Consider the following 26,399-nt stretch of genomic DNA (forward strand, 5'->3'; position numbering starts at 1 on the left):
CCCATGCAGACCCTCTGGAGCACGTGATATTTCCTGAAGGACTGCAGAGCCTGGAGAAGACCCATTCTTGCAACAGGGAAAAAGTGTGAGGAAGAAAGAGCAGCAGAGAGAAGGTGTCCTGTACTGATCACAGCCCCCATCACCCTTCCCACTGTGCCACTCGGGGTGGGGGGGAAGAGGTAGATGAGCTGGAAATAAAGAAGTGATAATGAGCCTGGGAAAAAGATGAGGTGCAATGGGAGTGGGAGGCATTTTAGTTTTGACCACTGTTTCTCACCATCCAACTCTTTTGATTGACCATAAATTAAATTAATTCTCCCCACATCAAGTCTGTTTTGCCTGTGATGGCAACTCTTAAGTGATTTCCCTGTCTACCTCGACATATGAACTTTTCCATCTTCTTTTCCTCTCCTGTCCCATTAAGAAAGGGAATGAGAGAGCAGCTGGTTGTATGTTTGGCAGCTGGCCAAGGTCAACCCAGCAGAGCTATAAAACTCTAATTTCTGTCTAGTCAATCAAGTCTTCTGCAGCTGTGTATCCTGAAAAACCTCCAGAAGCTAAAACTGCCCTCTGCAGCCAAAACCACAAAACCACAGTGCTGGCCTGCCCTCTGACAGAGCTAACAAGCAAAGAGAAGTTACAAAAGAAAACTACAAACAGCCATGCTATCTTTGCCAGTGTTGTCATGCCATGTTTCCCCCAGATCAATGAGACCACCTAAGTCAGCTTAGGGTACCATAGAAGAGTTTGTGCTGGAAATGACCTTAAAGATCATCTACTTCCAAGCCTCCTGCCATGGCAGCAACTTTCCACTAAACCAGGTTACTCAAAGCCCCTGCTGACCTTGTCTTGAACATCTCCAGGGATGGGAATTCCAAAACTTCTCTGGGAAATCCGTTCAAGTGCCTCATCAACTCACAGTGAAGAATTTCTTCCTAATGTCTAATGTAAATCGACCCTCCTTCAGCTTAAGGTCACTCCCCCTTGTACTATCACTACATGCCCTTGTAAAAAGTCCCTCTCCAGCCTTCCTGTAAGAACCGTTTAGGTATTGGAGATATGCAAAGATGATAAAATAGAAGGTGATTTGATGAATTAAGAAAGAGAGTGAGAGGGTGGTGAACAGTTCAAATATGAAAACTGGGAAAAACAGGAACTAGAGGTGGGTCAGGTTGGACAAGGCTGGGACAGGACTTGGAGGTAGAACAGGGAAGTGCAAAAAGACCAGAGCAAGGAGACAAAACTGACAGGAGAGCTCCATTACAGGATAACTTTAGGCAGAAAAGAAAAAGTAGCTAAAAAATGAGCAAGAACTGAGTGGAAAAGCCCTCACAAGTCAGTTTGGTGAAGTAAGTAGGACTGCTGTCTGTGTGATGCCTGCCCTATGGCAAATCCTTCAACGTCCAGGAAAAGCAGCAAGGCTGTCCACCATGGCTAAACCATGGCTAAACCAAAGTCAAATCCCAGCCTTCACTGGCAGCAAATTCTTCCCTCCCAGGTACATGGGCAGTTAGGATGCTTTGCTCTTATTACTGTTAAATCCCCTCTGACAGGGAGTGACCAGGCAAGGCACAGAAAAAGGCCAGCAGGTGATGGAGCAGCCTCAGAGCACGGCAGCCTGGCTGATGCTTCCCCCATTGCTGCCGCTGGCTGCAGCGCATGGCACACAGTGCTCCTGCATGGCACTGCATAGAGGACACCAGCCACGTCTGCCAGCAATTTCCTCTTCTGAGCTGCAACCCTTCCTAAAGCTTCTCATCTGCTTTTTCAGGGGCATTCAGGCCTGATGCAAGCCTGGACTTCATGAAATATTTGGTTTTTCCTCTTCCAAGCTTTCTATACCATCTGAAGTGCTTTAGACCACTGTGTTACAAGAAGTAATTATTTGAAAGATTACATCTCAACAATACTTTTGTTTATCCCTCTGAAACAGTTAATTCTTTTCATCCCCTTTCAAAGTGAATTCTGATAGCAAAGAGTTTGCAGAGCAGACTACTAGGTAGCTCACTGAAAGCATCTCTACCCTTGAGAAACAGCAGCTACACGGAAGGGAGAAGGAGCTCTTACAAATTCTCAAGTGCCAGGTCTTAGAAGGATGTTACACTTGAACACAGATTTGCAGTAAACAAAAAGAGAAATCAATACAAATGCTACATTATGCCCACGGCATTCTAGTTCACACTTTGTAAAAATCTTCTCTAAGCAACTGCATCTCTGTGCTGAAGTTCATATTCCAGCTAAACAGAAGCCAACAAAAGGCTCCAAAGAAACCAAGCAGGGAGAGGTTTTAAACCTAAAACCAAAATTGCTTTTCCTCATAGTAAAGACAATTTAGGATAAAATATTAAACAAAGCTAGTTTTTGCCCGAAAAGATCTATGGATAACATCAGGGTTTTATTTTGGTTTTTAAACAAAAAGCCATATGATGACCCATAAATATGGTTTAAGACTACACAAATGTAGGCTTAAAGTTCTGACTTTATGTTCTTTTTTTAAAGAAAAGCCTATTATACTTTGTCTCCAAAATAAGCTCATCAAGCTGACCAACTTGCAAAACAGTGGTAGAGAAAGAAATACACAGGGATTAAAAAAAAGAGAGAGAAGTGAAAGAAAAAACGTGTAATATAAATGACAAAAGCTCCATTATCTCAGGTACACTTAGATTCTACAGTGGAAGACAGTATTCTATCAACACAGGAAGAAGTTAGTTAAGAGCTCAGTACTAAAACTTTGCAGAGCATTTCTGACCAGAAATTTCAGCACCAGAAATTTCAGAATGGTGCATAGCTATTACAGTGTCCCATGGGCGACACAAGTGAGCACAGTTCCCACAGACAAGAGAGATTGTGAACTCCATGGCAACACAAAGATAATAGAACACGACTGGCCATTGAAGGAGCTATCAGAAACATGAAGAATACTGAACGCATATTCCATTATTTTTTTGGTCTTGCAGATTTAGCTCCTGATCTCTAAACTTTGTATTTTAATTTTAATGTTGCTTAGGTACTTTTTATGTACCTTAAGCTACATTCCTTAAATAATTCACATTCACAGATGTGCCACTCTCAACAGTTTGAAACTCCTTGGTAATCCAATCTGTTTTTACAAGCTAGCCAGCTGAAAACAAGAGGAAGCATATACCACACAAAATGAGTAAGTCTTTAAGTGACAATTTTGCTCTAACGTTACTAACATATAGAAATCCCGTATCATGATCTTTCCTGACATTAGAATTCACTGTAATCTGTATGTCTGTTACTTTGAATGGAACACTGATTCCCCAAAGCATTGTCTCTGATCTATAAGAAGTCAAAGCTTGTAAGAAAGCAAAGCAGTCTCATAAAGGCACTAAGTTTTCCTTCGAAAAAACTTGAAACTTGAAGGCTTAAATTTTAAAAGCCCACATGCCAAGAAAGTTTGCTTTTAAAAACACCAAAAAGGAGGTAGAACTTCTGTTCCTTTTTTAAGGACAAACCTAAGATAGCATGTTGTGAAGAATGAAGTTACTATGCAAGATTTCAGAGGCAGCAAGCTCCCTCAAAAGGTTTTTCCAGAGAAAGATTGCAAGTGAGATTAATACTCGCGAGAAAGGAGAACGCAAACGAATTGTAAAAAGCGTAAGATTCTATTTTTCAAATTACCATAGGTAGAACAAATGCTATCATCTCCTGAGATCTAACTTCATGAAGTTAAGAACTAGACAGACCAATACCTAATGCCAAAGATGAAACAGCAGTGCTGCAGTAGCCACCTCCTTTCAGTCAGAACATTATAAGGGAAAGCATCTTTTCTAGGATCACTCCATCCAGCAAAGGGGAAGAAAAGGAAGGGAAATTCATCATAAGAGATTGCTCCTTCCTTCAAAGCAACATTTCTGAACCTAAAATTATGAACAGGCAGGCAACCAGCACTGAACAACCAAACAAAAAAAAAGACAACACACCAAAAAACACCCCAAGCCAAAAAGCTAGTTGCTTTTAATGCAATAAGGCCCTTCTTCAGGGAAAAATAACTTTTAAACAATTGTTTAGGAAAAAATGTAAGGATATTTTGCTAAATAAGGTTTAATAAAATTTCATATTGTATTAAAAACACAACTGCTCTTTTCTTCAAATCAGCCTGGCACAGGACACCCACACCCATGTATCTGACAACATTATCCAAACACTTCCTGAACTCTGTCAGGCTAGTGCTGTGTCTGCTTCCTTGGGAAGCCCATTCCAGTGCCCAGACAGCCTCTGGGTGGAGGATCTTTTCTTAATATCCAACCTACTTCACATTGATAGAGAGATTCGTCTTTTCAGAAAAGTCCTTGAACTCCCATTAGATCAGAAACTTTTAATTCCCATTACCTGGCCAAAATTAAATTGGGTAGCTCGTTCCTGTTGTTTGTTCCAGGGAATATGAGGATTTCAGAAAGCGATGCTCTTTTAATAAGAGAAAGCAGAGGTTTCTTAGGGCCTCTCCCCCACTTTCCCCTCTACGTGCAAGGAAAATATTTTTGTGTGAGTCCTACTCATTTTGGATTTGACGAATTCTCGTCTGAAAGAAACATGATGTGGTAACAATGCAGCATACCAGAAAAATGAATGCCCACATTCAACTCTAGATACAGTCTATATTGTAAACAGTTTGGCAACACATCAGGATACAGGATTATTTCCTTATAAGAGAGTCACACAGGTATTCCTTACCACAACTTGACTGACGCCCCAGGTCAGCCTCTGGCAGCTCTGTCCCACCTACACTGCCTACAGCTGAAGAACTCAACTCATGGGGAATTCTTCTCTAGACCCACAGAATTTTTTTACCCTCATAACAGTGGTCAGACCCCTGAACAGATGTTCAGAAAGGTCAGTCTTCACTGTTGAAGATGTTAAAATTCCTCCATGTGCTCAGTGGAGATTTGACCTATGCAGTCAATGTACCCAAGTGAGCAAGTTGCTTGTCACCCTGCAGCACATGCCTTATAAATATCCCAGATGAGTGAATGACTTAATGAATAAACTGATGTCACATCTGTGCCAGCCAAATTACCCCTAACTAAACGGGAGTCCAGACAAGAGTGCCCAAACTTACATGTCACCTTCCCAAGCTTTTCTTGCATATGCAAACTCATCTCTTCAGTTAAATACAGAACTGAAAACTAGCTAACTCATTTCTGAGTCACTGATTACATCCATGACAATACTGCCACTTTGACATTACAGCACTTGAGAATAAAGTCTCTTTATGTATGAAGTGAGGGAAATAATCCTACTATATGGAAGATTTTAAAATGTACAATAATTAGTACATTCTCTGCAAATTCTTCATTCTTTTATTTATAAAATATATGAACAGTGGTTGGAGTGCACGATAGTGTAAAGCACATAGATTCATTTATTGCATGTAGGACACAAAAATTGTATAATCACTAAAAAGACTGACACAAAACTTTACATCTCTCAGTTTCCATTCTGATACAGAATCACAGGTTACAAAATACACTGAAACTGGAGCATTTTATTACCCAAAAATCACAGATGTTTCTGGTACCATGACAAGATCGCAGCATGGTTACAGCATTCACAGTAGTCCAGAATTTGTGGAAAATCCACACTTAGAGGGGACTAACACTTAAGGAACAATGCTTCTCTTACTTTAGAAAATAACATTCTGTGTAAGTGGAAAAAAAGCCTTTTTCATAAAATATATAATGAATTATTTAATCATAAACAGTATCAAACAACAGAAAAATAAGGAAAATAAATCAGTATTCTGTGAGCCTTTTGTAAACACTACCTCATCTTTTGACAAGGAATTTTCCCCCAGGATTTGATCTCTATATCTGCTAAATTTTAGAGCTCTGCAAATAATGCAAATTCAACCTAAATTTCTAACTTCTAACAACAAGGACTTTCAGGCATATTTACCCAAATCATATTGCTCCTCCAAAAAACTGCTACAAAGTAATCTAAAATAAATTAGAAAAAGATTGATGACTATGTTGTTTATATACAGTGAAATCCCACAGTCACATGTTAAAGAATAAATTCACATTCTTCATGAGCCATCTGGTTTAAAGCCAAGTACTTTTCTCCTCCACCCAGAATCTTGTATAAATGTAAGAATAGTATGTTACTGTTCTTTCAAAATGAACACACCTAGCAAAACTCCACAATTCCCTCTAAGGCAGATTCACAAACACATCCATTTCTGAAGAGGAGGCTGAAAGAAATATCAAAAAAAGAAGATATTTTACAATCTGGCTATGGGCTGCTGTTGCCACACACCTAATTATCAGTGCAGTAGTACCCATTCATATTAGTCTGACTTCACTCAAATAACACTAAAGTCCTTTCATCACCTCCAGGTGCTCCTAAGTTACAGACCAATTAGTAATTGCTAAGCTGAGCTGCTTATTAGTTCAACAGGCATTTTAAAATCAAATAACAACAGATTTGCCTCAGACAAGTAATGTTTGATACCACTGTATAAATCACCCAAGTCTTTTAGATGCTTGTCTCTTCTCTAACAATGAATTTTATTTTACAGTCATAAACAGTAGGCTCCCAACCACCTATTCATTTTACTAAATTAGTATCTTGAAAGCAGAAGAGAGAAAAGAATGAAGAGTTTGAAGGATTCCTCTTATTCACGTCTGACCTTCAGAGACACCATTTTCAAAACAGGTGGAATCATTTAAATTCATTTTGGAAAAAATACCAATTACTAGGAAACACTATGCTACCCAAACTAAAAGTATACTTAGTTCTGGAAAATTTTGCCAAATTAGAGTTTTCCTTTGCTAAAGCTTCCAAAGCTTTCTTCAAAGTCAAAACATTCAAGCAAGGGTGTTCATCACCACCAGTAAAGGAAAATCTGGATTGCCTCCCCTAGAACAAATTATTCGCCCCTCATCTGCCTATCCTTATGCCATGTATTGACTCCTCTGCCAATACTTATACTCCTGAAAAATAGTTATAAAAGCTACAGATTACACGATCTCAAGTATTTCATTAAAAGCAGCAATTAGAGATGGGAGTTGTACTTCTGCAAAGCAATCATAAAACTTCTTCAGTTACAGCTGCATTCCAAGGTCTCACTTTCAAGAGAACTGTAAAGACAGTTGTAAAGATAAGAAAAGACAAGGGACACATAAACTTCTACCAGAAGTGTTTCCCACATTCATCAGTAGGTCTTTAAAAAGTACTACTTCCAGGGAGAAGGAAATCACTGTTTCAGTGGTTTCAGTGGTTCACTTCCTCAAAGCGGAATGTGGAAATGTCTCAGTTTAGAAACAAATCCATAACTGTAGACCCAACAGCTAACTGGAAACAGTAAAAAATTGACAAATTTTCATGTCATAATAGTCCATGCTGAAATTTACCTATTTTAATACAGTGTTTGGCTCCATGGCCATACCATGTTACAACCCTCTGGACAACTTGGTGGAGCTAGCACTTAACATTTGCACACTCTAGAAGACAGAAGCCCATAGTGAAAGGGGGCATGACACTATTTAGCCATTATTCAGATCTGTGTAAATTAGGAAAAACCATATTATTATATAATTTTAATTATGCACCAATTATGATTTGATTTAATTTCTTTATTTCTTCTTAAAGGAAATGGCCAAGAAAATTTTCTTACTCTTCCTGATGCTGGCAAACTTATTTAAGAATGAGGTATTTAAATTAAAATGTTAAAGTTTAACAGCCTGTTCTTTTTTCTAATACCTACTGCCTTATCATTGCAGAGTGGTATAATTTTTCTCAAAGTCTACACTTAAAAGTAACAATCTTAGAAATGTTTATTTCAAAGTGTTGCATAATGTCATTATTAGCATTTTATTTCAAATCGTGACTCAAGGACATTCATTCTGAAAAGCTGCAAAATAAAAGCACTAGGAAGCACAGAGTGAGAGTCCAGGACAATAATGAAAATGAGAGTGGAAATCAATAAAGAGAAAAGAACTACAGCAGTGGGACCTGGACCATATCACAGACCATAATTCACTGGTGACTAACTTAGACTCAATGCTAAGAACTGAATGCTGGCAGGAAAGCATTTGATCAAAACCCTACCTGACAGAGCACAGAGCTCAAAAGGCAAATCAAGCAGGTCTCTCTAAAGCTACTCTAATTAGAGCTTAGCAGTGAGATCATTTTTTTGTTCCCTTCTTAAAGATAAAAATAAAAAAAAGAAATAAAATAGTCTTTTCCCTGCTCGAGTCCCCTGAAAGTCAGGATGTGTGGAGGGCATAGCACATGGGCAAAGGGGGAAAGGTTAACTGGCTCTAGAACAGCAAACATATTTAGTAGCATGACAGTAGACCAGATAACATCAGATGTTTGAAGGAAACAATGAAAGGAAGTTGGCTGAAAACCTCCTAGCCTTCCCAGTTTAAGTCAGGAGTAAATTCTTATCTTTAATCCTGCAAAAGTTGCCTAAGAAAACTTTGGTATACACTGTACTAGTGGTTTATGTATATAACCAAAAGGCAACAGAACAGGATTCCTGATCTCCATCTCTCCCACTGTCACAGAAAAAAAAATGGCACAGTGATTAAGAACACGTCAGAGGAACTGAGCTGACACTACATAGCTATTGCACTGTCACCTAAGTCTAATATTCTGAAGATGCAATTTCCTTTCCAAACTTCAGATAGAACACAACTTTCAGTATTTCTATTTTTTTCAAAGTTACAGCAGAGGAGCAATACTTTGATATTCTTCCTGTTCTGCACAGAAGGCATAATGATGAAGGATCGAAGAATACAAAAATCAGAGCTTCCAGAGAGAGAGTGCTTATTTCTTCCTCTAACTCCCAGTTACGCTAACTCCCCCAACTCTTCTAATGAGACTACCAACTTAATTTGACAGGATGCCTCTTTTCCCCCTTCTAAAGCTTTTCTTCCTTCTGGTGCAAAGGACCAGACAACGCAAGCCTAAACCAAAAGACATACATGCCATTCCACAAAATCCAGTACAGTTGAGGAATGTGAGAAGTGGAAGAGCTGTTTTGAATGAGGTTTGCTTAACTTTGTGCAATTAAACCTCACAGGGACAAGAACCAGACTTTCAAAGTTATTCATTTGGTCACAAGCACAAGCACTATTCTCAAGAAGCACAGAAAAAATGACTGACCTTCAGAAGAAATTCACAGTATATACTTCACAACAACTTTTCCTAAAATTATTACTTAGAAGTGCTGAGTAGGAGTAAGACAGACATGCCAAGGTTCCTTGCAACTTTTCAATGCTGGAAGATGCCTGAATTACCACACTAGGGGCAGAATAAAAGATGACAGAGGGCCATAAGTAACTCATTCTTGTGCTCTATTCAACCACAAAGTGGTGGTGTCAAAGGAAGGAAAGTTATGTCAATGGGTTTCAAAACAAAAACACTGTCTCAATATTTTAGAGGGAAGGATTAACTCCAAATGCTGCTGTTATATATGTTATTAATGTTACACATGACTGCTACAAGCACTGAAGTCATATGCAAAAGTATAGTGAAAATTCACAAGTCTGGACACATTCTATAGAGAAATCAGTATGTCCTAACCATTTAACCTCCTGTGGTGAACAAAACGCTTGACATAGCAGATGTTTTATAATCTCTGCTCTGCAGTTTGCCAAATGTGGCCAGGGCAGAATGACAACAACAGCCTTTTCAGAAGCTTACTGAACAACCAGGAAGTCAAGACTATTGATGATGGTTCGGCTAAAAACAAATTAGAAGGAAGACACACAGCAACACTGCAAGTGAATTCATACAAATAGTGCTACTGAAAACGTTTAGCTCTTTATCACAACAGCATTTAATTATTTTGAGAGTTTACCAATAGGCATTGTTATTGAACACAAATCTGGTCTCAGCAGTTTGCATTTTGTCAGGAAGATCTCTTTAGTCTGGAAACTAAGAAGTGGTAATTTATTCTCTGTGTCAAGGAATAAAGAAGAGTTAGTCAATTCAGTCATCTGAAGAGTTGAGAGACCTGAATGAGGCAGTGTGCAAACTCCTTAGAAGAGTCTGAAAGTTGTCCAGCATCGACCAAAGTATCTTCCTTCCCAAAAGAGGGCAGCAGGTCTATATGCAGAGAAGCATAGACTCCTCAGGACAAGGATACAAAAATAAGGTTAGAATCAGGGTAAGGGCAATGGAGCAATATCTGACCCAAAATAGGAAGGATTAAAAAGTCACTGATTTGCCACAATTACTTAAAATATTATAAAAATCAAATAATCTGTTTTCTTTTTATTCTTGCTTTCTGACTAGAAGAGTGCTGTAGATCTTATCTACGTAACTGTTGCACAGCAGAGATACTGCCACAAAGGGGAAAAAGACTCCAAAAAATGTGAGGGTAACTGTTAAAGGAAAAATAGACGGAAAGGTAGCTGAAAATTGACCATAAATACAGTGTTTCCATGTTGTTATGACAGAGAGAACAGGAACATGACTATAAATATTCTAAATCTGAAGACTGATACTGACATTCAGGGTTGGGATGCACTAGCACACAGAGTGGATTAAAAAAAAACTTGTTGGATAAAAAGATGTACTGGAAAACAGCTACCACAGGAGCTGTGGTAACAGAAATTGGGTGAAATTCAGCATCCAAAATTCAGGCCAGGACTCAAAACAACTTCTGCAAGATTTTTCCTCTCCTTGGCTGCTTGGCTGAGCTGAAGGCTCTGATGCACTGCCTTAGAGCACTCCAGGCACCAAATTAATGTGACATGATAACAAGGGACCATTAATTCCAGCTGCAAAACGTACAGATAAAGGCATTTACAATAGTCAGAGAAGAAGACAGACTACTGCCTGAGGGATGGTTCAGACCTTGGATTGCTTCATACAGCAGAATGAGATGCCATCCTCTACTAAATCCTTCAGGAAGGAAAAGCTGCTACTACAGCTGAAGGGCAGAGGTGACAGAACAGGAAGTGGGTATAAACCAAACCTGAAAATGCATTTGTCTGGGAAACAAAAGTCTCACAACTATTAGAGTAAGGTAAAACAGTAGCGATATCTACTATGTTAAATTTCACCTGCTAATATAAGAGACAAGATGTCTTATTTTTGGACATGAGACTGACTCAACCCAGGAGCTCCCTTCCCACTTGCAGTTCAAGTATGATACACAGTAACTTGTCTGTGTGTTGAATACATTAATCAGCTTTGCAATAATTTTGCAATATAACCTTTCCATCTCACAGCAAATCCACAATTTCATTCTGCCATGATATTTGCCAGCATGTTTACTTGGTGTACCTGAGGCACAGCAGGTTTGTTAGCCCGGCTTATTACATGTTCTGTCAAAGGCAAAATACAGTAGCAGAGCCGTTTGGCAGCAGACATATCCCCTGGTAACTATATGGTGATTCAAAAAGAATCTTGTCAACTGGCAGGGGGATAAAATACATGTTTTCATGCAATATATTGAGGGAAAATCTACAGCTCTCCCATTTTTGCCATCTTTCAAAAAAGCCCTTACTTTGGTTTCCTAAGTTGTATGTGCACAATTAACAAATACACACATTAAACTGTTTAGAAGCTACTGCATCAGAAATGGTGTACCTAACTGTCCTGGGGTGACTTTGTCATGTTGAATTGTATCCCCATTTGTCTGTTTAGCCCAGAAATAAGTTTTGTACCTTTAAGGCTGGATTTGACAGTGAAGGAGGGGGAAGGAGAAGTGATGGAATGTCTGAGGTGGTTGTTTTCAAAACACAGAGACAGGAGTTCCATAGTCTCGTCCTCCTGCACTGTGTCACCGTGGTGGACAGCAGAGAGAGCTCTCCTTTGCTTTTTGTTAGTTTCTGACTAACTGAAGCAGAGAAGTTCCCCGGGAAGTTTTGGGGTTTTTTCCCCCTTTTTTTTCCCCTGGAATTATTTGAACCTGCTCTGGACTGGGGACCCGGGGCAGCACCAGGAGCTCGCACCTGCGGCCACCGGGGCCTGGCCTGGGCAGCGCCATTTTCCAGCGCCAGAGAGACTGAGAACAGACTGAGCCGAGCTACCACCACAGGAGAGAGACTTTCTGGGTTTGTCATCTCTTCAGAGCAGCGAGAGGTTTTGTTGTTCGGTATTGGGATTTGTTTTTTGTGCTGGGCAGTGCTGTGCCTGTTGAATAAACAGTTTTTTTCCACTTCTGAGGAAATTTCTTCCCGAACCAGCTGGGGGAGCGGCCACTCAGGTTTGCTTCCTTGGGGGGGGGCCCTTTGGAAGTTATCTCCCAAATTTGCCCTAAATCAGGACACTAATTTAGACTATCAAATCCTCCTCAAAACAGGATTAGTTTAGTCCATCTTGATCTTTCTCACTCTTTACATTGATTGCATAAATTTATTTACTTGCAACAGAAAAAAAACCCCAACATACTATTTCAATGCTTTATTTGGCTTAAAATTATTAGGCTCAAAATTAGCAAGCAACTTACAAGTATTTTGATACAGTTTTCAATTTTGGTACCTTAAGTACTGTTTTTTTCTTACTTATTCATATGAATGAATGTAGTGAGTACATGCAATCTGACATCTGCCTTACACACACAAATGCGCATCCTGTTCAAGGATGGGTTCCCTCCATTGACAAAACAACTGAGTTTCTCCCTAAATCCTTCAGCCTTTCAGAAAGAAAAGGTTAGAAGGTACCTATCTTATTCTGATATTATTATGCAATTCCGTTGATTTTCCAAGCTCTCCTGCACTATGGATTGAAATGGATTTGCATCACTGACCAACTGTATTGCTCAGAGCTTCAGCTCCTTATACCTCTTCACTCAGTTTCTGAGAAGACATATCACTCCAGCCATTAAAGTCAAGAGGCATTAACCCATTTATTTTATTAGCACTGGCTGAGGCAGTGTTAGTCTGACCACCAATATTAAGCACCTGTTCCATCCTAACCGTATCACCACTAAAAATAAAATAGACCAACTTCTTTTTTTCCCCAAAAAAGTGACTTTTGACAGCTGTGTTGGCTTCTCTGTATCCTCACTAAAGTCAGACTGAGTAAAAGGCAAGCATTATCTCCACAGTTGTGCAGTGCAGGAGGAGAATTTTTTGTTACTTTTTTTTTTAAACCACACAATCGAGATAGATGTTTTCCTGTTGGAATAATAATTTTTCCACTATAGGAAAAAACCTACTAATTTAATGAAATTAGGAAAATAAATAATACTTCACACTGAGAACACGTATGTTTCCAAAGCAAATGTCTGCAGCCAAAGTATAAATCCATCCTAAATATGAAATCAAGCAAGATATTTAAGTCTTACACCTGTAAAACTTAGAGCAGAAATAGAATACTAGAAATTCAGTGTATTCATTTCAACAGGGCACACTGGCCTAGCCCTAAGGAATCAGATCAATTCTAAAAGATCAATATTAATAAAAAATAAAATATTTACTATTAACACAATTAATATGAACATCTTTGCTTCCTCATCACAAAGATTAGGAGTTTCATCTTTGAAAAAGCTATAAAAGCCAAGGCAGAAATACAGATCTGCAGGGTTTGGGATGTTGGATTTGTTGGCTTGGTATGGGGGGTTGGGAGTGTGTGGCGTTTGCTTTTAAAGAAATTAAATGGCAATTTACAGGTTCTACTACAATAAAGAGAACAAATAAAAAGACATTTCTGAAAAAGTAGTAGTATTAAGTAATTCGTATTTCAGTATTTTATGCTTAATGCATAACTTTAAAACCAATGAGATCATAACATGCAGTGCAGCACTCATTCCAATCCCCTTCTATAGCACCTAGAGCATTTTTCCCTGCCTCTCTCATGTAGATACACACTCTCTCCTCCCTTATATATATATCTATATCTAAAACCCCACACAAATGCAACCTTTTCACATCCCATAGAGAATTTGGCAGAACCACAGCATGCAGGGAAGCAGGAATGCACCACCAACAGCAGGACTCTCTGCCATGGATCATGGTCATGGTCTCACTTTGAGCACACAGGAGTCAATTGTGTTCACATCCTTCTTCCAGGATGTGAACACGTTCAGAGTCACAGCATACAGCTTTATGGGACCAAACAGACACTAATCAATTCATTGCAACACACAACCTTATGGGATCAAGGAGACACCCATGAATCTACTGAAGCTCAGAACAACTAAAAGACACTGCAAAGGACATGGGTATTTCAGTTTTGGGCTTAGTCCCTCTGTGAACATGAATCCCACATGAAGAGGGGCTCACTACAATGATCACAGATCAATCATTGAGAATTAAATGTCATGCCTCTCTTAGATGGACATCACACAGCAGTGGGTTGATTGCCCAGCTTAACTCCTTCAAGTCCCATGTCCCCTTCATGTGCACCCCAGCACTCTGAAGTACCTGCAGCCTCCCACCTCGGCCTCCAGCAGAGACTTAGAACCAATACAGGAAATTGCTCCTAGAGTTTAATGCTTCCAAGCATTTATTTTTATTTATTCCTAATCTAAATTTCTATATACATGTCAATGTAATTGAGGATTAAGGCAATGAAACCCAGTTCAAATTAATAAATTAAGGAGTGCCAACTAGGTGGGAACACCCAAACAGATGACTGGATAAAACTTTACCCCTGATTAGCCCCTTTAAAGAACTGCTTAGGATAAAAAACCCGTATTAATTGAGCTAGGTTTTTTGTAGGTTGTTTTTTTTTTTTTTTTTTTTTGAGAAGAAGATAAATCTTTAAACTTTCAACTTTTATTCTGACAGACATAATTTCCATATTGCTGTTTTTTTCAAGAACATAGAAAAATCACAGTCCATTTAGTGGCTCATACACTTCACAGCCAAGAGTTGCTACAGATACACATGCTACTGATCAACACAGGATGCTACCCAGAGGCCCTCTGCAAGCAACAAAGACTTCTCTCAGCTCCATGACCCGTGGACTATTGCAAAGCCAACAATTAAAACAAAATACACTATGTCAGCATATTTAATAAGCAGGTTCTACTGAAGTCGCATATTAAAAAAATAGTTGAAGAGAGTATTTGATATTGAAATGGAAATACTATTCCTATTTTACCTGTCATTCTGCTCCTATTAGTCCCTGCCTCAGCACTAGAAATTATAAGCACTGCAAACTTGCAAATCAGTTCAGGTCTATCTGCAGGATTAGAATCAGTGAATGGCTCAGAGTGTCACAATATTTTCCAAGGGCACTTTATTTGCTCTCTGAAGATACTCTTGAAAATGATTTCTTAGTCATTAATTATTTATTCTATTTCTTATAATCAGTTCTTTTAATTAGCATCCCATGCAGCTTGGCTGAGCATCCCACACTTTCAGTAATTAGGGGTAGTTTGTTGCCCCTAATTAACTTCAGACATAGCAAGACTCTTATTACTTTGTTATTTCAGCTGTTTTTATGTTTGCATTGCATATGCCGTCCTGCTTTAATGGCTCAGAAAGGAGACTGTTGTGTCCCTGTTGTGTTATTTATCTCATTTAGGTTCCATCTCTCTTTCTTGCCTCTGTGTTAGTTGCTGTATAATAAATCTCTCTGACTGAAGCCATGTCTACACTGGCAAGCAGTGTGACACCAGAAAAGTGCATCTGAACAGTGTAACAGAACCTGCCAGCCTGCACAGTTTCCTACCCTTTTGTGCTGCTTTGCATAGTTGAGTGCACTTGTAAGAGACACAGCTTGTAATACAGCAAGAGGGTCATGTATGGAGGCTTTACCCAGTTTGCTGATTTTATCATGCCTCTGTGGCCTCTTGAAGGCCATTCTGGACTGAGTTCTGACCAAATGTTGTTACCAATCAATGGGTTAATAAACCATTAGAGTTTAAATATCCAGAACACATAAAACAGCTAGAAGTTTAGTAATAATCTGAATCATTTTATTATTTTAAATAAATAATACTTCTCTTTTTTACAAGGTGTTTTTCATCTACAGACAGCAAGATATACTAAAGCAGCAGAAAGACTGGTGTAATCCAGTTGCTCCAATTAAAGTTTGAGGATGAGTCAAGCAAACACAACAGCAGCTCTGTCCACAGCATACCACTGGCCTTCTGGGCAATTCACCAAAGAAAGAGATTTTAAAAATTCCCCACCCCAGGCTATGGGTGGTGAGAGCAAAGAAGAGACAAACAAATTTTCATCTGGCTCTAACAGAAGTCCCGTAAGGTACATCCTACACTCAGGATGTCTGAGAGAGCCACACACAAAAATACTCGCATAGTCTGATATCAGTGGGTGACTGATCTGCAGAACAAACAGATTAGCTTTACATTACACAGTTAAGAATGACGCTTCTTTTTCAGCAACACCTGAGCAAAATACATTGATACACGCACACACAGCTGGATCTTGTAATTTTCAGCTTTCCACTGTAGGATATTTGAATTTTTATATTCCAGGTGGTTAAAACATAGCTAGTCTTATAATAGCTTTATATAACATTTATATAATTTTATAACATTTATTATCACAGAAAAAGGCCCGGGAACATTAAGTTATTAAGTACCTAAACATTAAGTACCTAAACACTTGGATGGCAGAGAAAGACAACTGGCAAGCTTTTAATCTCAAGTAGTGTTTTTAAAGTAAATTAATTTGGGAGACAGAGTATGCTGAAAAGAACCCAAAGTTATATAAGCAAGATTGTCAGAACTTGTATCAGAATATTTTAACTAAAATACATCTAGCTACTTCATAACCATGTACTAGTATGCTCAGACTCTCTACTGTGCATAGCACATGTGTGGCTATGAGAATGATACTGCATCTGGAGTTAAGTCATGGCAAGCAGAAGCTAAGTGTCCATTTAGACAAATACTCTAACAGCTAGCTGAAGATTACTACCAAAAAAATGAGAAAAAAAAATCTAATGAAGTTTGTTAACTTCCTTCTCCTAATAATAACACGATTTACTCTTAACTCCCCACTGCTAAGAGACTGAAAAATCCTCTGCCTTTTAATGATACTGTAGGAAGGAAGAGAAAATGAAAGAGGAACTGATTTCTAAGACGATTTAATATCAGATCTACACCAAACAACCTCTTTCTTTTTTTTATTTCTTCACTTTGTATATGCTCCATCCATAAGGAGGTCAAAATAATAAAAAGAAAATTAAATGGTCAATATTAATAATTTAGCAATGATACGTATTTGATGTATTAAATAGTTGGAGTGGAGAACATTTGTAGAACACTTCTGAATAAGAAATAACTTTGCTACAGGGCCTCAGAATACATAATTTACAAATAAATCAAGGAATTTATGAGCAATAGGCATAAACTGGAGATGTTTCCCAGCAAAAGCCTTAAAGATAAACATTTGGCGTAGACTGCCTGAAGGTGAATTTTTTCTTAGAAAAAGAAAACGCATGAATTCACCATTAGAAAAACCTGAACATATAAACCAAATCCACCTTCCTACAGAAAAAAAAAAACAGTTTTCCCCAGTGTACTATATGCTACTGCTTTGATTTTCATGCAATCCAAGTTCTGCATACCCTTTTTCTCACCAGCTCTTTTTCCTAGCTATTCTGTATTAATCCTGACATGGATTTTGAGACTATTCCCTTATTTACCTGTTTAATCATTATCCCTTTTTCTAGACCAATATCTTTCTTGCAAACTCATCCCCAAGATATTCCTCCTTCATTTCTGTTTAATACTGAAAAGTATAACTCTCATGACCAATGGAGTTCTCTGCTACAAATTCATTCCTCTTTGACTTTGTGACTGTCCTTGCTGAAAAGTTCCTCTACTCCAAAATTAATTCAGCTCCATACACTTTCTCAACACCTTTAACTCAGTCCATGAAACTCTCCATCAATGATGGCTATTTCTCCTCTAACCATTGTAGATGTACACCATCTCTTCAGAGGTCTCATTTATACCCTATATATTTGTCCTTTCTTTCACATCCTTGTCTATGGCCATAACAAGTCCACTCAAAGTATTATCCTAAGGATTCTCTTTGTGTCTATCACTCCAAGTATCCCTCCAGCACTTTCATTACACAGAAGCTGCCAGCCTCTATTTCTAAAACCCCACAGACAAGACAACTGAACATAAATAAATAATTAATGGTTGAGAGAAAAATGGAAACACAGTTGCAGAAAAATTCTTGTATAATCACCTTCTCTTTTTCTAATTTAATTGACCAGGTCACATATTTAAAGAAGTACTCACTGTAGCTCTGCTCATTCTTCACAATGCTGTTAATGCTTTTCCCTTCCTGACAGGAAAAACACTCAAGAACATTCCTGAATTCATGCATACAAGCAATCACAGTTGAAGAGAAGCATATGCTTTATCTCCTCACTGCAAAATAAATAAGAACCAGAAATAAATTCTATTGAGTAAATACCGTCAACTTCTAGGGAGTTTTAAATACAAAATGAAAAGCCTTCAATGGTTAGGACTGAGAAAATAACCTTCAAAATGCAAACTTAAGCTGATGCAGCCTGGTACCAACATGCAAACACTCTATCTCTCCCGCTGCTCAGAGTTTCCCACACACAGCAACAAATTGAAAACTGCCTTTTCACAGCTGCTATTCTGAAACCTGGGGGAATCAGATGCAACGCACAAGAACTGGGCTGCTTTCAATTCAATGCCAGCACTTCTAGGCAGAAATGAGCACTGGAGACAGGCACTAAGCAAATGAGCAGGACTTCAGCAGACGCTGTTCTTCGCCCTGCCTCCCGTCCTGAATGGCAAGAACCAGAAGTCAAAGAGAAGTCTGAGTGCCAGACCTGTGCCTGCCACTGCCATCAGCTGGCAGCAAGAGGAGTAACTCGGAAAGAAATACAGGAGGCATGTTTGCAGCTAATGTGCCAAAAAAGCCCTATATGAAAACTGACTTCAGGATAAAATGCTTAAAAGCCTTAGAGACTGGCACCTGGTTCAGACAGAGTAACATACTAACTGGGGCTCAGTACAACTAAATATAGAGCCAGAGTCAAGGCATAAAGACAAACACCCCAAAACACATCCCTCAGTGAGCAGAGGCAAGGCGGTAAGCCAAGCACTTTCCTAGCAGGCAACAAACACATCATCCCATCTTCCTCTAAGGATACCTCTTGGGTCAATAAAACAAGTATCATCCCTGAGCTGTTAGTTTTCCACTTGTAGCAAGGGAAGCAGCAGGAGGCAGAGATATGTTAAGCTAGCAAAATAAGGGACATCTACATACAAGGGGAAAACAAGGATAATGGGAGAGTAATACACAAATACAAAGGTACATTTAAAAAAGCAGACCAATACATACTGAAAGCAACTTCAGGATGATATTCACCAGTATGGAAAAAAAATGGTACAAAGCCAGAAAGAGAAAAACCAACTCTAATAACCAGCATGAAAATGGAAAGGCAGTTGGTTAGTAGTGTCCACAAACATGAACTGATGACAACAGGTTTGCATGGGGGAGAAAGGGGGAAAACATGAAAATTTGCTATTACAGAAATACACTGCTCAATGAATAGGCAACTAGCAATCAAACAATATTTTCTGTTCTGGCAATAGTGTACAGTTAAAGACAGTATGTAGTAATTGATATTTTGATATATTGTGCCTCAGGCAGGTAAAGGAGTGTGGTTCAGAGGAAGAAAACGTGTTTTCCCCAGCTTTGTTATTCCACAACATCAATGAGTATATTTCACAGATGATGTCAGAGAAAGTATTAAAGACAAGATGAACTGACTTGCTATTTCTGCCTCTCAATCATCAATTACAACAGTTCAGATACACAAAATATAGTGTGAAAATAACAACTGCAAAAGGTTAGAAATGCAAGGTAGCCCAGCCAGACAATTCCCCTGTACAGTCCCTACAGAGAGGGTGGCAACTGACTGATCCTTCAAACTTTTCTCCTGTCAGCTCCCCCGTAGAAAAAACTAATAACTAGTCTTCCACACGCACTTTAAATGGGGCATTTGTCAACAGAGTTAACTCATTTGTGAAACTGTGTGGGTGATAGAAAATTTTAATTTTTTTTGTCCCATCCAAAAATAATAACTACTCAAATTTCAAAGGCAAGTAAAGGTAAAATAGGCAGTGAAAACAAGAAAAAAAAAAAAAAAAAAAAAAAAAAAAAGCAGGAAAAAGAAGAGACTGTCCAAGCATGTTCACTTCATTAAACAGCTGTTTACCAATACATGGTTCTCCCAGCACATTGCCAGCTTCTGACCAAGCCACACTGATCAATGCTGAGCTGGTAGGCCAGAAGAAGAATTTAAGATTAAAACAAAATTCTGATGGGTTGTCATTTCTGAAGCAGCACTGGTTATTAGGAGGCTTTCCTTCTCTCATCACCCTTCAGCACTTCTTCAGTCATAGCTGATTCAATTGCCCATGGTGAGCAACTTTCCTACTGCAGGCAAAACCAACTTCTTCCCCTAACAGCCAGTTCTCACAGGGATAGAATGATCTTTTTGTGAATAATCTTGTCTCAACATGTACAGAGGTCTGCAATCTACCATATTATGGGTTTTGACAGGATTTACCAAAACTCTCTATACTCACTTGACTAAAAATAAAAACTATACACACCTTAGAGCATGATGATAAGGTGTTATGGGGAAAAATAAGGCAATAAACTTGACTTAAAATTACTTTCTATAACACCACAAAAAGAACTGAAATTTGTAAAGGAAACAATGAAAGTATAATTGGAAGACATGTTCCTAGAAAGATCTTTAGCAGAATTTTGACCAGATGAACAAGTTTTATAGCTATGTTTTTTTCTCTGAAATGTGTTGAGTTTCTGAAAACAATCATTTTGGATGTATTCTCTTTGGTACCCTAGCAGTGCAGAAAGAAACATCTAATGAAGCATGTTCAGAGTCCAAGAGACAATTTTTCTTTCCCAAAACATGCTTAGCCAATAAATAAGCAGATACACATCACCAACTCAAAAGTAAGGCGATACAGGGCTTGAGACAGAAGAAAGACAAACATTGGGAATGAAACTGCAATCCAGAAAATGAAGTCCATCCCCATAACGAGCACTTCCTGACAGTGTTATGTAGTGAACATGTATCATTATAAACCTCTCCTTTACAGATAAAGTCAAGAAAGAGGAAAGAATGAATGCATGAAATTCAGATAAAAATAAATTACTGATTATTACTTCTCCTACTTTGGAGAATTAGCTAGAAGACAATGGTTTTGATCTACTTATGCTTTAGTAGCCAGATGGGAGAGAAGGAATGAAAGGAAAATAGGTCATCGAGTATTCAGGAAGTAAACTCATTCAGTTATGAATTCTACATGGCCAGATCAATTACTTCTAATACCTATCACCTACGAAAGCAAGATTTGAATTATCAGCTTTGATGTACTAAGCCTTCCGTGCACTACAAAATCTTGTTTAGCCTAGGAGTGCTACTCCTCTCCCTTAGTCTTGGATTTATGTGTGGCCACTTGATTACTACAGTAATTTTTAAAATGTTAAGAAAGAAAAACACAGGAAGAAAATTTTTTCTAGTTAATTGTAGCACTTTGCTGTCCCTTCCTTCCCCAGGAACTTAACTCTGATTCATCTCTCAGATGCAGAATCTGATTAGTATAAACAGCAGTTACCAGGGTCATCATCTAATCACCGACTCAGTAGATATACACTCATATATACAATATATGTTCACATACACCACTTTCCCTTGATGGAAGATAGTCACAAGTGAATTTCTCTCACAACCCAAGTCTCATTCAATGGATAAATTCAGTCTGGCGGTTTGCGATTCAGTTTGGATGGAGTACGAGAGCAGAAGAAAGAGGAATGGGCTCAGTTAACAATTGTCTTCGCTTTCGTTGGGACTAGAAACAAGAAGGAGTGAAAAGGCAGAAGGAAAAAATGGTGAAATATCTTTGAGGGGACTCATAAAAAAGTGGTAACTACAAAAAAAGTGAGTTTCTTTAAACTAGGGACAGACAAAATTTGTTTTATAAAGGAACAATATGTAATGATGCATCAATATGTCTCTGCAAGCTGGAAAACACATGACTAGATGCTCACAAATATCTACTGAAAATATGTTACTATATACATACTAGCTGTACTCTGTAGAGCTAACTCCATCTTCATCAGGATATGCCACCTCACCTCGAAAAATAACACTATGCTTCAGTTCCACACCTCCAATATTTGATTATTCCCCCTTCTCTATCAAAAGCCCATCAGCAATCAAAGTAAAGTAGGGTATAATAGTAGGTCATCAACTAACTCTGAACAGTTAAAAAAGGAGTATTTCTATCACATATCCATCCTAGAGACTAAGGGAGGGAAAAAAAAGCAGCCATATTATAAAAGTATGTGATTCAGCAAACCCTGGGCTAAATTACATTGAATTTGTCATTAAAAGCAAGTTAGAGGAATTGATGGACTCTGGTGAATATGCTAGCTCCTGTTTTTTCTTCAAGTTCGATTTTCTTTTTTAGTTAATCTTATCTATCACAAGACAGCAGAGCTAATTTTACTTAGCAAAAAGAAAGAAGGAAGAAGAAAGGACAACAGAGGAGTAAAATGCTGCCTGCATTCAAAATTCTTTAAGTAGTATAACACAGTCCATTAAGTATGGTTGTTTCAAGATACCATATAGTACATTTTAATCTGATACTAAAGCAAGAACATAAGAAGCCAGCCATACTGTAGCCCATTTCCTTACTGATATTACAATGCAGCTGAAGACATTTGATATATGAATTCCATCTCATTCTCTTACTGGATAATATGTTCCACATTAAAAAGGAAGCAAACTGCATTCCTCAATATTTGCTCAGCAATATGCCAAATGAACTGGCAGAAAGAAAAAATTACTTCTGCTCTTAAGTAGGGTGGATACTATTCTTAGGTTATCTGAAAGACTGTCGGTGCAAAAGCACTACAAGGAGTTCACAAGCAGAAAGAGGTGGGGACTGAAACCACACAGCATCATAGGTTCTCATTCAAAACCATACCTTGGACAACTGATGATGGACATGGCATGCTGGAGCCAACAGTTCCAGTTACATAACGCAGGTAAGGAACTTCAGGCCAGCTTGCAATGGATAGCCAGACACATGCTGTCACACAAATCAGAACTGAAGCCAAAGAGCAAGAATCAAGGAACACTCCATATCCGTATCCTATCTTGGCAGATAGAAAATTAATTCAGGAAGTAAGACAAACTTTTATCCCATAGCATGTGAGTCACAGAATCACACAATGGGTAAGGTTGAAAGGGGCAAGAGTGGGTCATCTGGTCCAACCTTGCTGTTTAAGCAGGGTCATTTCAGAGCACATGGCACAGGATTGCGTCCAGATGGTTCTTGAATATCTCCAGTCAGGGAAACTCCACAGCCTCTCTGGGCAATCTGTTCCTGTGTGCAATCACCCACACAGTAAAGAAGCTCTTCCTCATACTCCAATAAAGAAGTTATTTCTCATATTCAGGTGCAACTTCTGTGCATCAGTTTCTGCCTGTTGTCTCTTGTCTTACCACTTTGTACCACTAAGAAGAGCAAACTCTTGACATCCTCCTTCCTTCAGATACTTATATACATTGATAGGGTCCCCTCTCAGTCATCTCTTCTCCAAACCACCTGTCACATCTCCAAAGTGTCTTCCTTCAGGACATGGTATAAGACAGGTGGTTGTACTCTCATTCCCAAAACTGACATAGGGCCACCATGCAGCACAGAGAACAGAAATTAGACATAAAAGAGGGCTCCTTCATACAGCTCTCGACAATTCCAAACCATCAAAGCAGGTTTTCTGAACTCTCAAAACTCATGACCAGTTCTACTACCCTACATGCAACAATTTACTGGCTAATATATAGAAAATAGTCAAATAAGAGGAAGGATGGTTACAGGCAGTTCATTACATCTAGACAGAAGTGCAGCTCCTAGGAAGAATTATTTTTTGTGTTATGTCTTATTTAAAAACACTATTTCCTGACCAGGAAAAGACAAGTCATCCTTGTTCTGCAGCTAAATTCCTAAATATGACAAAATTCTCTTTGTACTTACAGTAATTAATGCAAAATCTAGAGTTCACTTAAAAATAATTAATTAGCAAGAGCAATATTTATTTTTAGGTATCAAGTCAATTTGTCAATCAGTCTGTTCATTGCTCATAGTTAAATCCCCAACAGTTTTATTTCTGCATTTGCCGCACATCAGTAACCTTTTTTCATAGATTTTCTTAATAAAAATAATTAATACAGTAGTTGTTTTCAAAGCAGTTCCTACACTTAGTTACTTAGATCCGTGAGAACTTCTAAATGCTCAGTATCTTCTGCAATTGATGGCCGCAAGCTGCAACTTAGAAGCTGATTAAGAAAATTTAATCAAGTGGAGGGCAACGCAGAAGTACAGCAGGTCACACAGAGAGGTTGTGAGATCTCATCCCTGGAGGCTTCTGAGCCTCCTGCTTGAACCTAGATTGATATCAACACTACATAAAGCCTGCTTTGGCTTTGTCCAGTGGGAAGTCACACTTAGAAGTATCCAGATGTCTCTTCAAAATATATGTCTCTTCAAAATATAATTTCTATGATGATTCCATGTTCGGGTAGGGAATTTCCAATGAGTTGAAAATTTTTATTTCAGATTTTCTTTGGCTTTGTGCTTACAAGATGTCTCTACTCAGGCTCCAGAGTTTAAGTACCTAATACTTAATAAAAACAAAATAATCTTCCAGAAGCAATCTTATTATTAGTACCACGTTGCCACATTAACTTGTCTGAGAATTTGCTAAACACAATTACCTACAGCAGGCATACTTCAGATACCCCCAAACATTTAGTATTGGATTTTACAAACCCGTAGACATATGGAAGTATCAAGATCATAAAAGCAAAGTACAATTAAATATTTTTTGTGTCCTATCACTATCTTCTAGAAAGTGATATAGAATGGGGGTTTTGTTTGTTTCTTTTGTTTTGGATTAGTTTGTTTACAGAACTGAAAGCAAAAACCCAATTTTTTAGACCAAACATTTCAAGAACCAAGCTTTTAAGTAGTTATCTGGAAATGTAGTGCCTTAATCCAAAACTTTAGGTATTCTACTTATTCAATAGGTCAAAATTAAGAGAGAATAAGCATAAATACCTACTACGCAGCTGCCAGTTCTCAAAAGCTTGTCTTTCACGTACAAGACATAGAGAATAACTTAGGTCAACCTTCATTAAAAGGTCATTCTCACCACAAACATGCATGTTGATTGTTTCTATGTGCAGAGAGCAAGCTCAATAATTCATGAAACAAAATAGTTTTCTCGTTCCCCAGTGTTTTATGGCTTAATTTGCTCGGGTTGGGTACAGACGGTCAGAACGCGACTCGCAGGAGGCACTTCTGGAAGGTTTAATCCCACCCATCAGGCACCGCTGAGAAGCAGGAATGTATCCTCCACCGCAGAACGGCCCCAGCGCGCCCGCTCCCTGCGCTTCTGCGCCCTTCGCACAGCGACTTCGAGCGCAACTCTAGAAACTTAAACGACTTCACCCCTAGTGACTGATGGATTTCTAGATAAAGGGTGTGTTTAGGGCAAGGCGGGCTGACACGCAGCCCGGCACCGGCCGCTCCGGCAGCTCCCCGCGCCGTGCCCGGCCGGTGCCGCGGCCCCGCTCTACCTGTTGCGGGCCGGAACGCCAGGGCGAGGTGGCGCGACACCGGCGAGCGGAGCGGGACGGATGGCGCGGGATGGCCCGCGGGGGGCAAGCGCACACGGCGGGGCAGGGGAGCGGGGAGGCTGGGGCTCACCTTCTGCTGCCGGCGGGCCATGTCCGTGGGCTGCTTGGCGTTGAAGGGGTGCGCGATGCACCTCGCGATGAACACGTAGAGCTGCAGCCGGAGCCGCTTCTCCCGTTCCTCTCGCTGTAGGCGCTCCTGCTCCTCCCGGCCCTCGCTCAGCACCGAAGGGCTGGGGCTGGCTGCCCGCGCCGCCCCGGCCTCCCTGCCCCGCGAGTCCCGGGGCGCCGGCGGCAGCGAGCGCGGCGAGCCGCCGCCCGCCGCCACCAGCACGTCCCGCCGCTCCTCTTCCAGCAGCTCATCGGACTCCTCCTCGCTGGAGGAAGGGTCCAGCATTGCTCTCGGCGGGCGCGCCCCGCGGCCGGGCACGGAGCGAGGCGGGGAGCGGCGCGCACCTTTCCGGACACGTCGAGTTTACACACGGACTGTTTCCGACCGGCGGCGGCCGCCGGGCGGGAGCGGAGGGGCGGGGAGGAGAGGCGGGGTTTGGGAAGGGGGTCGAGCCTGGGTTGTCGTGGGAATTGCTCCGAGCGGCTCCCGGCGGAGGCAGAGGCGGGACTGGGGCCGGGCTAACATCTCCGCCCGCCCCGGCGAGCGCAGAGGCCCGCGAGTGTTTGGGACGGGGTCGGGCAGGCTGCGCCGGGAGTGCTGCAACAGAGTACCTGCTAGCGCACCCCAGCACGCGGCTCGGCACGGCTCG

The 26,399-nt window shown here is 39.8% G+C and overlaps 1 protein-coding gene across 8 annotated transcripts in view; it reads right to left on the reverse strand.

Moving 5' to 3' along the window:
• The window catches only part of CADPS2 (calcium dependent secretion activator 2), a 282,843-nt gene extending 256,808 nt beyond the window's left edge, over nt 1-26,035 (reverse strand). For all 8 annotated transcript variants that reach the window (XM_014877698.2, XM_014877697.2, XM_088165718.1 and 5 more), the window contains exon 1: nt 25,712-26,035. In XM_014877698.2, coding sequence (XP_014733184.1) covers nt 25,712-26,035 — 324 coding nt within the window. The remainder of the gene's footprint in view (nt 1-25,711) is intronic.
• Between the last annotated feature and the right edge of the window lie 364 nt (nt 26,036-26,399).

Source organism: Sturnus vulgaris, chromosome 5, assembly GCF_052056855.1.
Source record: "Sturnus vulgaris isolate bStuVul1 chromosome 5, bStuVul1.hap1, whole genome shotgun sequence".
Lineage (NCBI taxonomy): Eukaryota > Metazoa > Chordata > Aves > Passeriformes > Sturnidae > Sturnus > Sturnus vulgaris.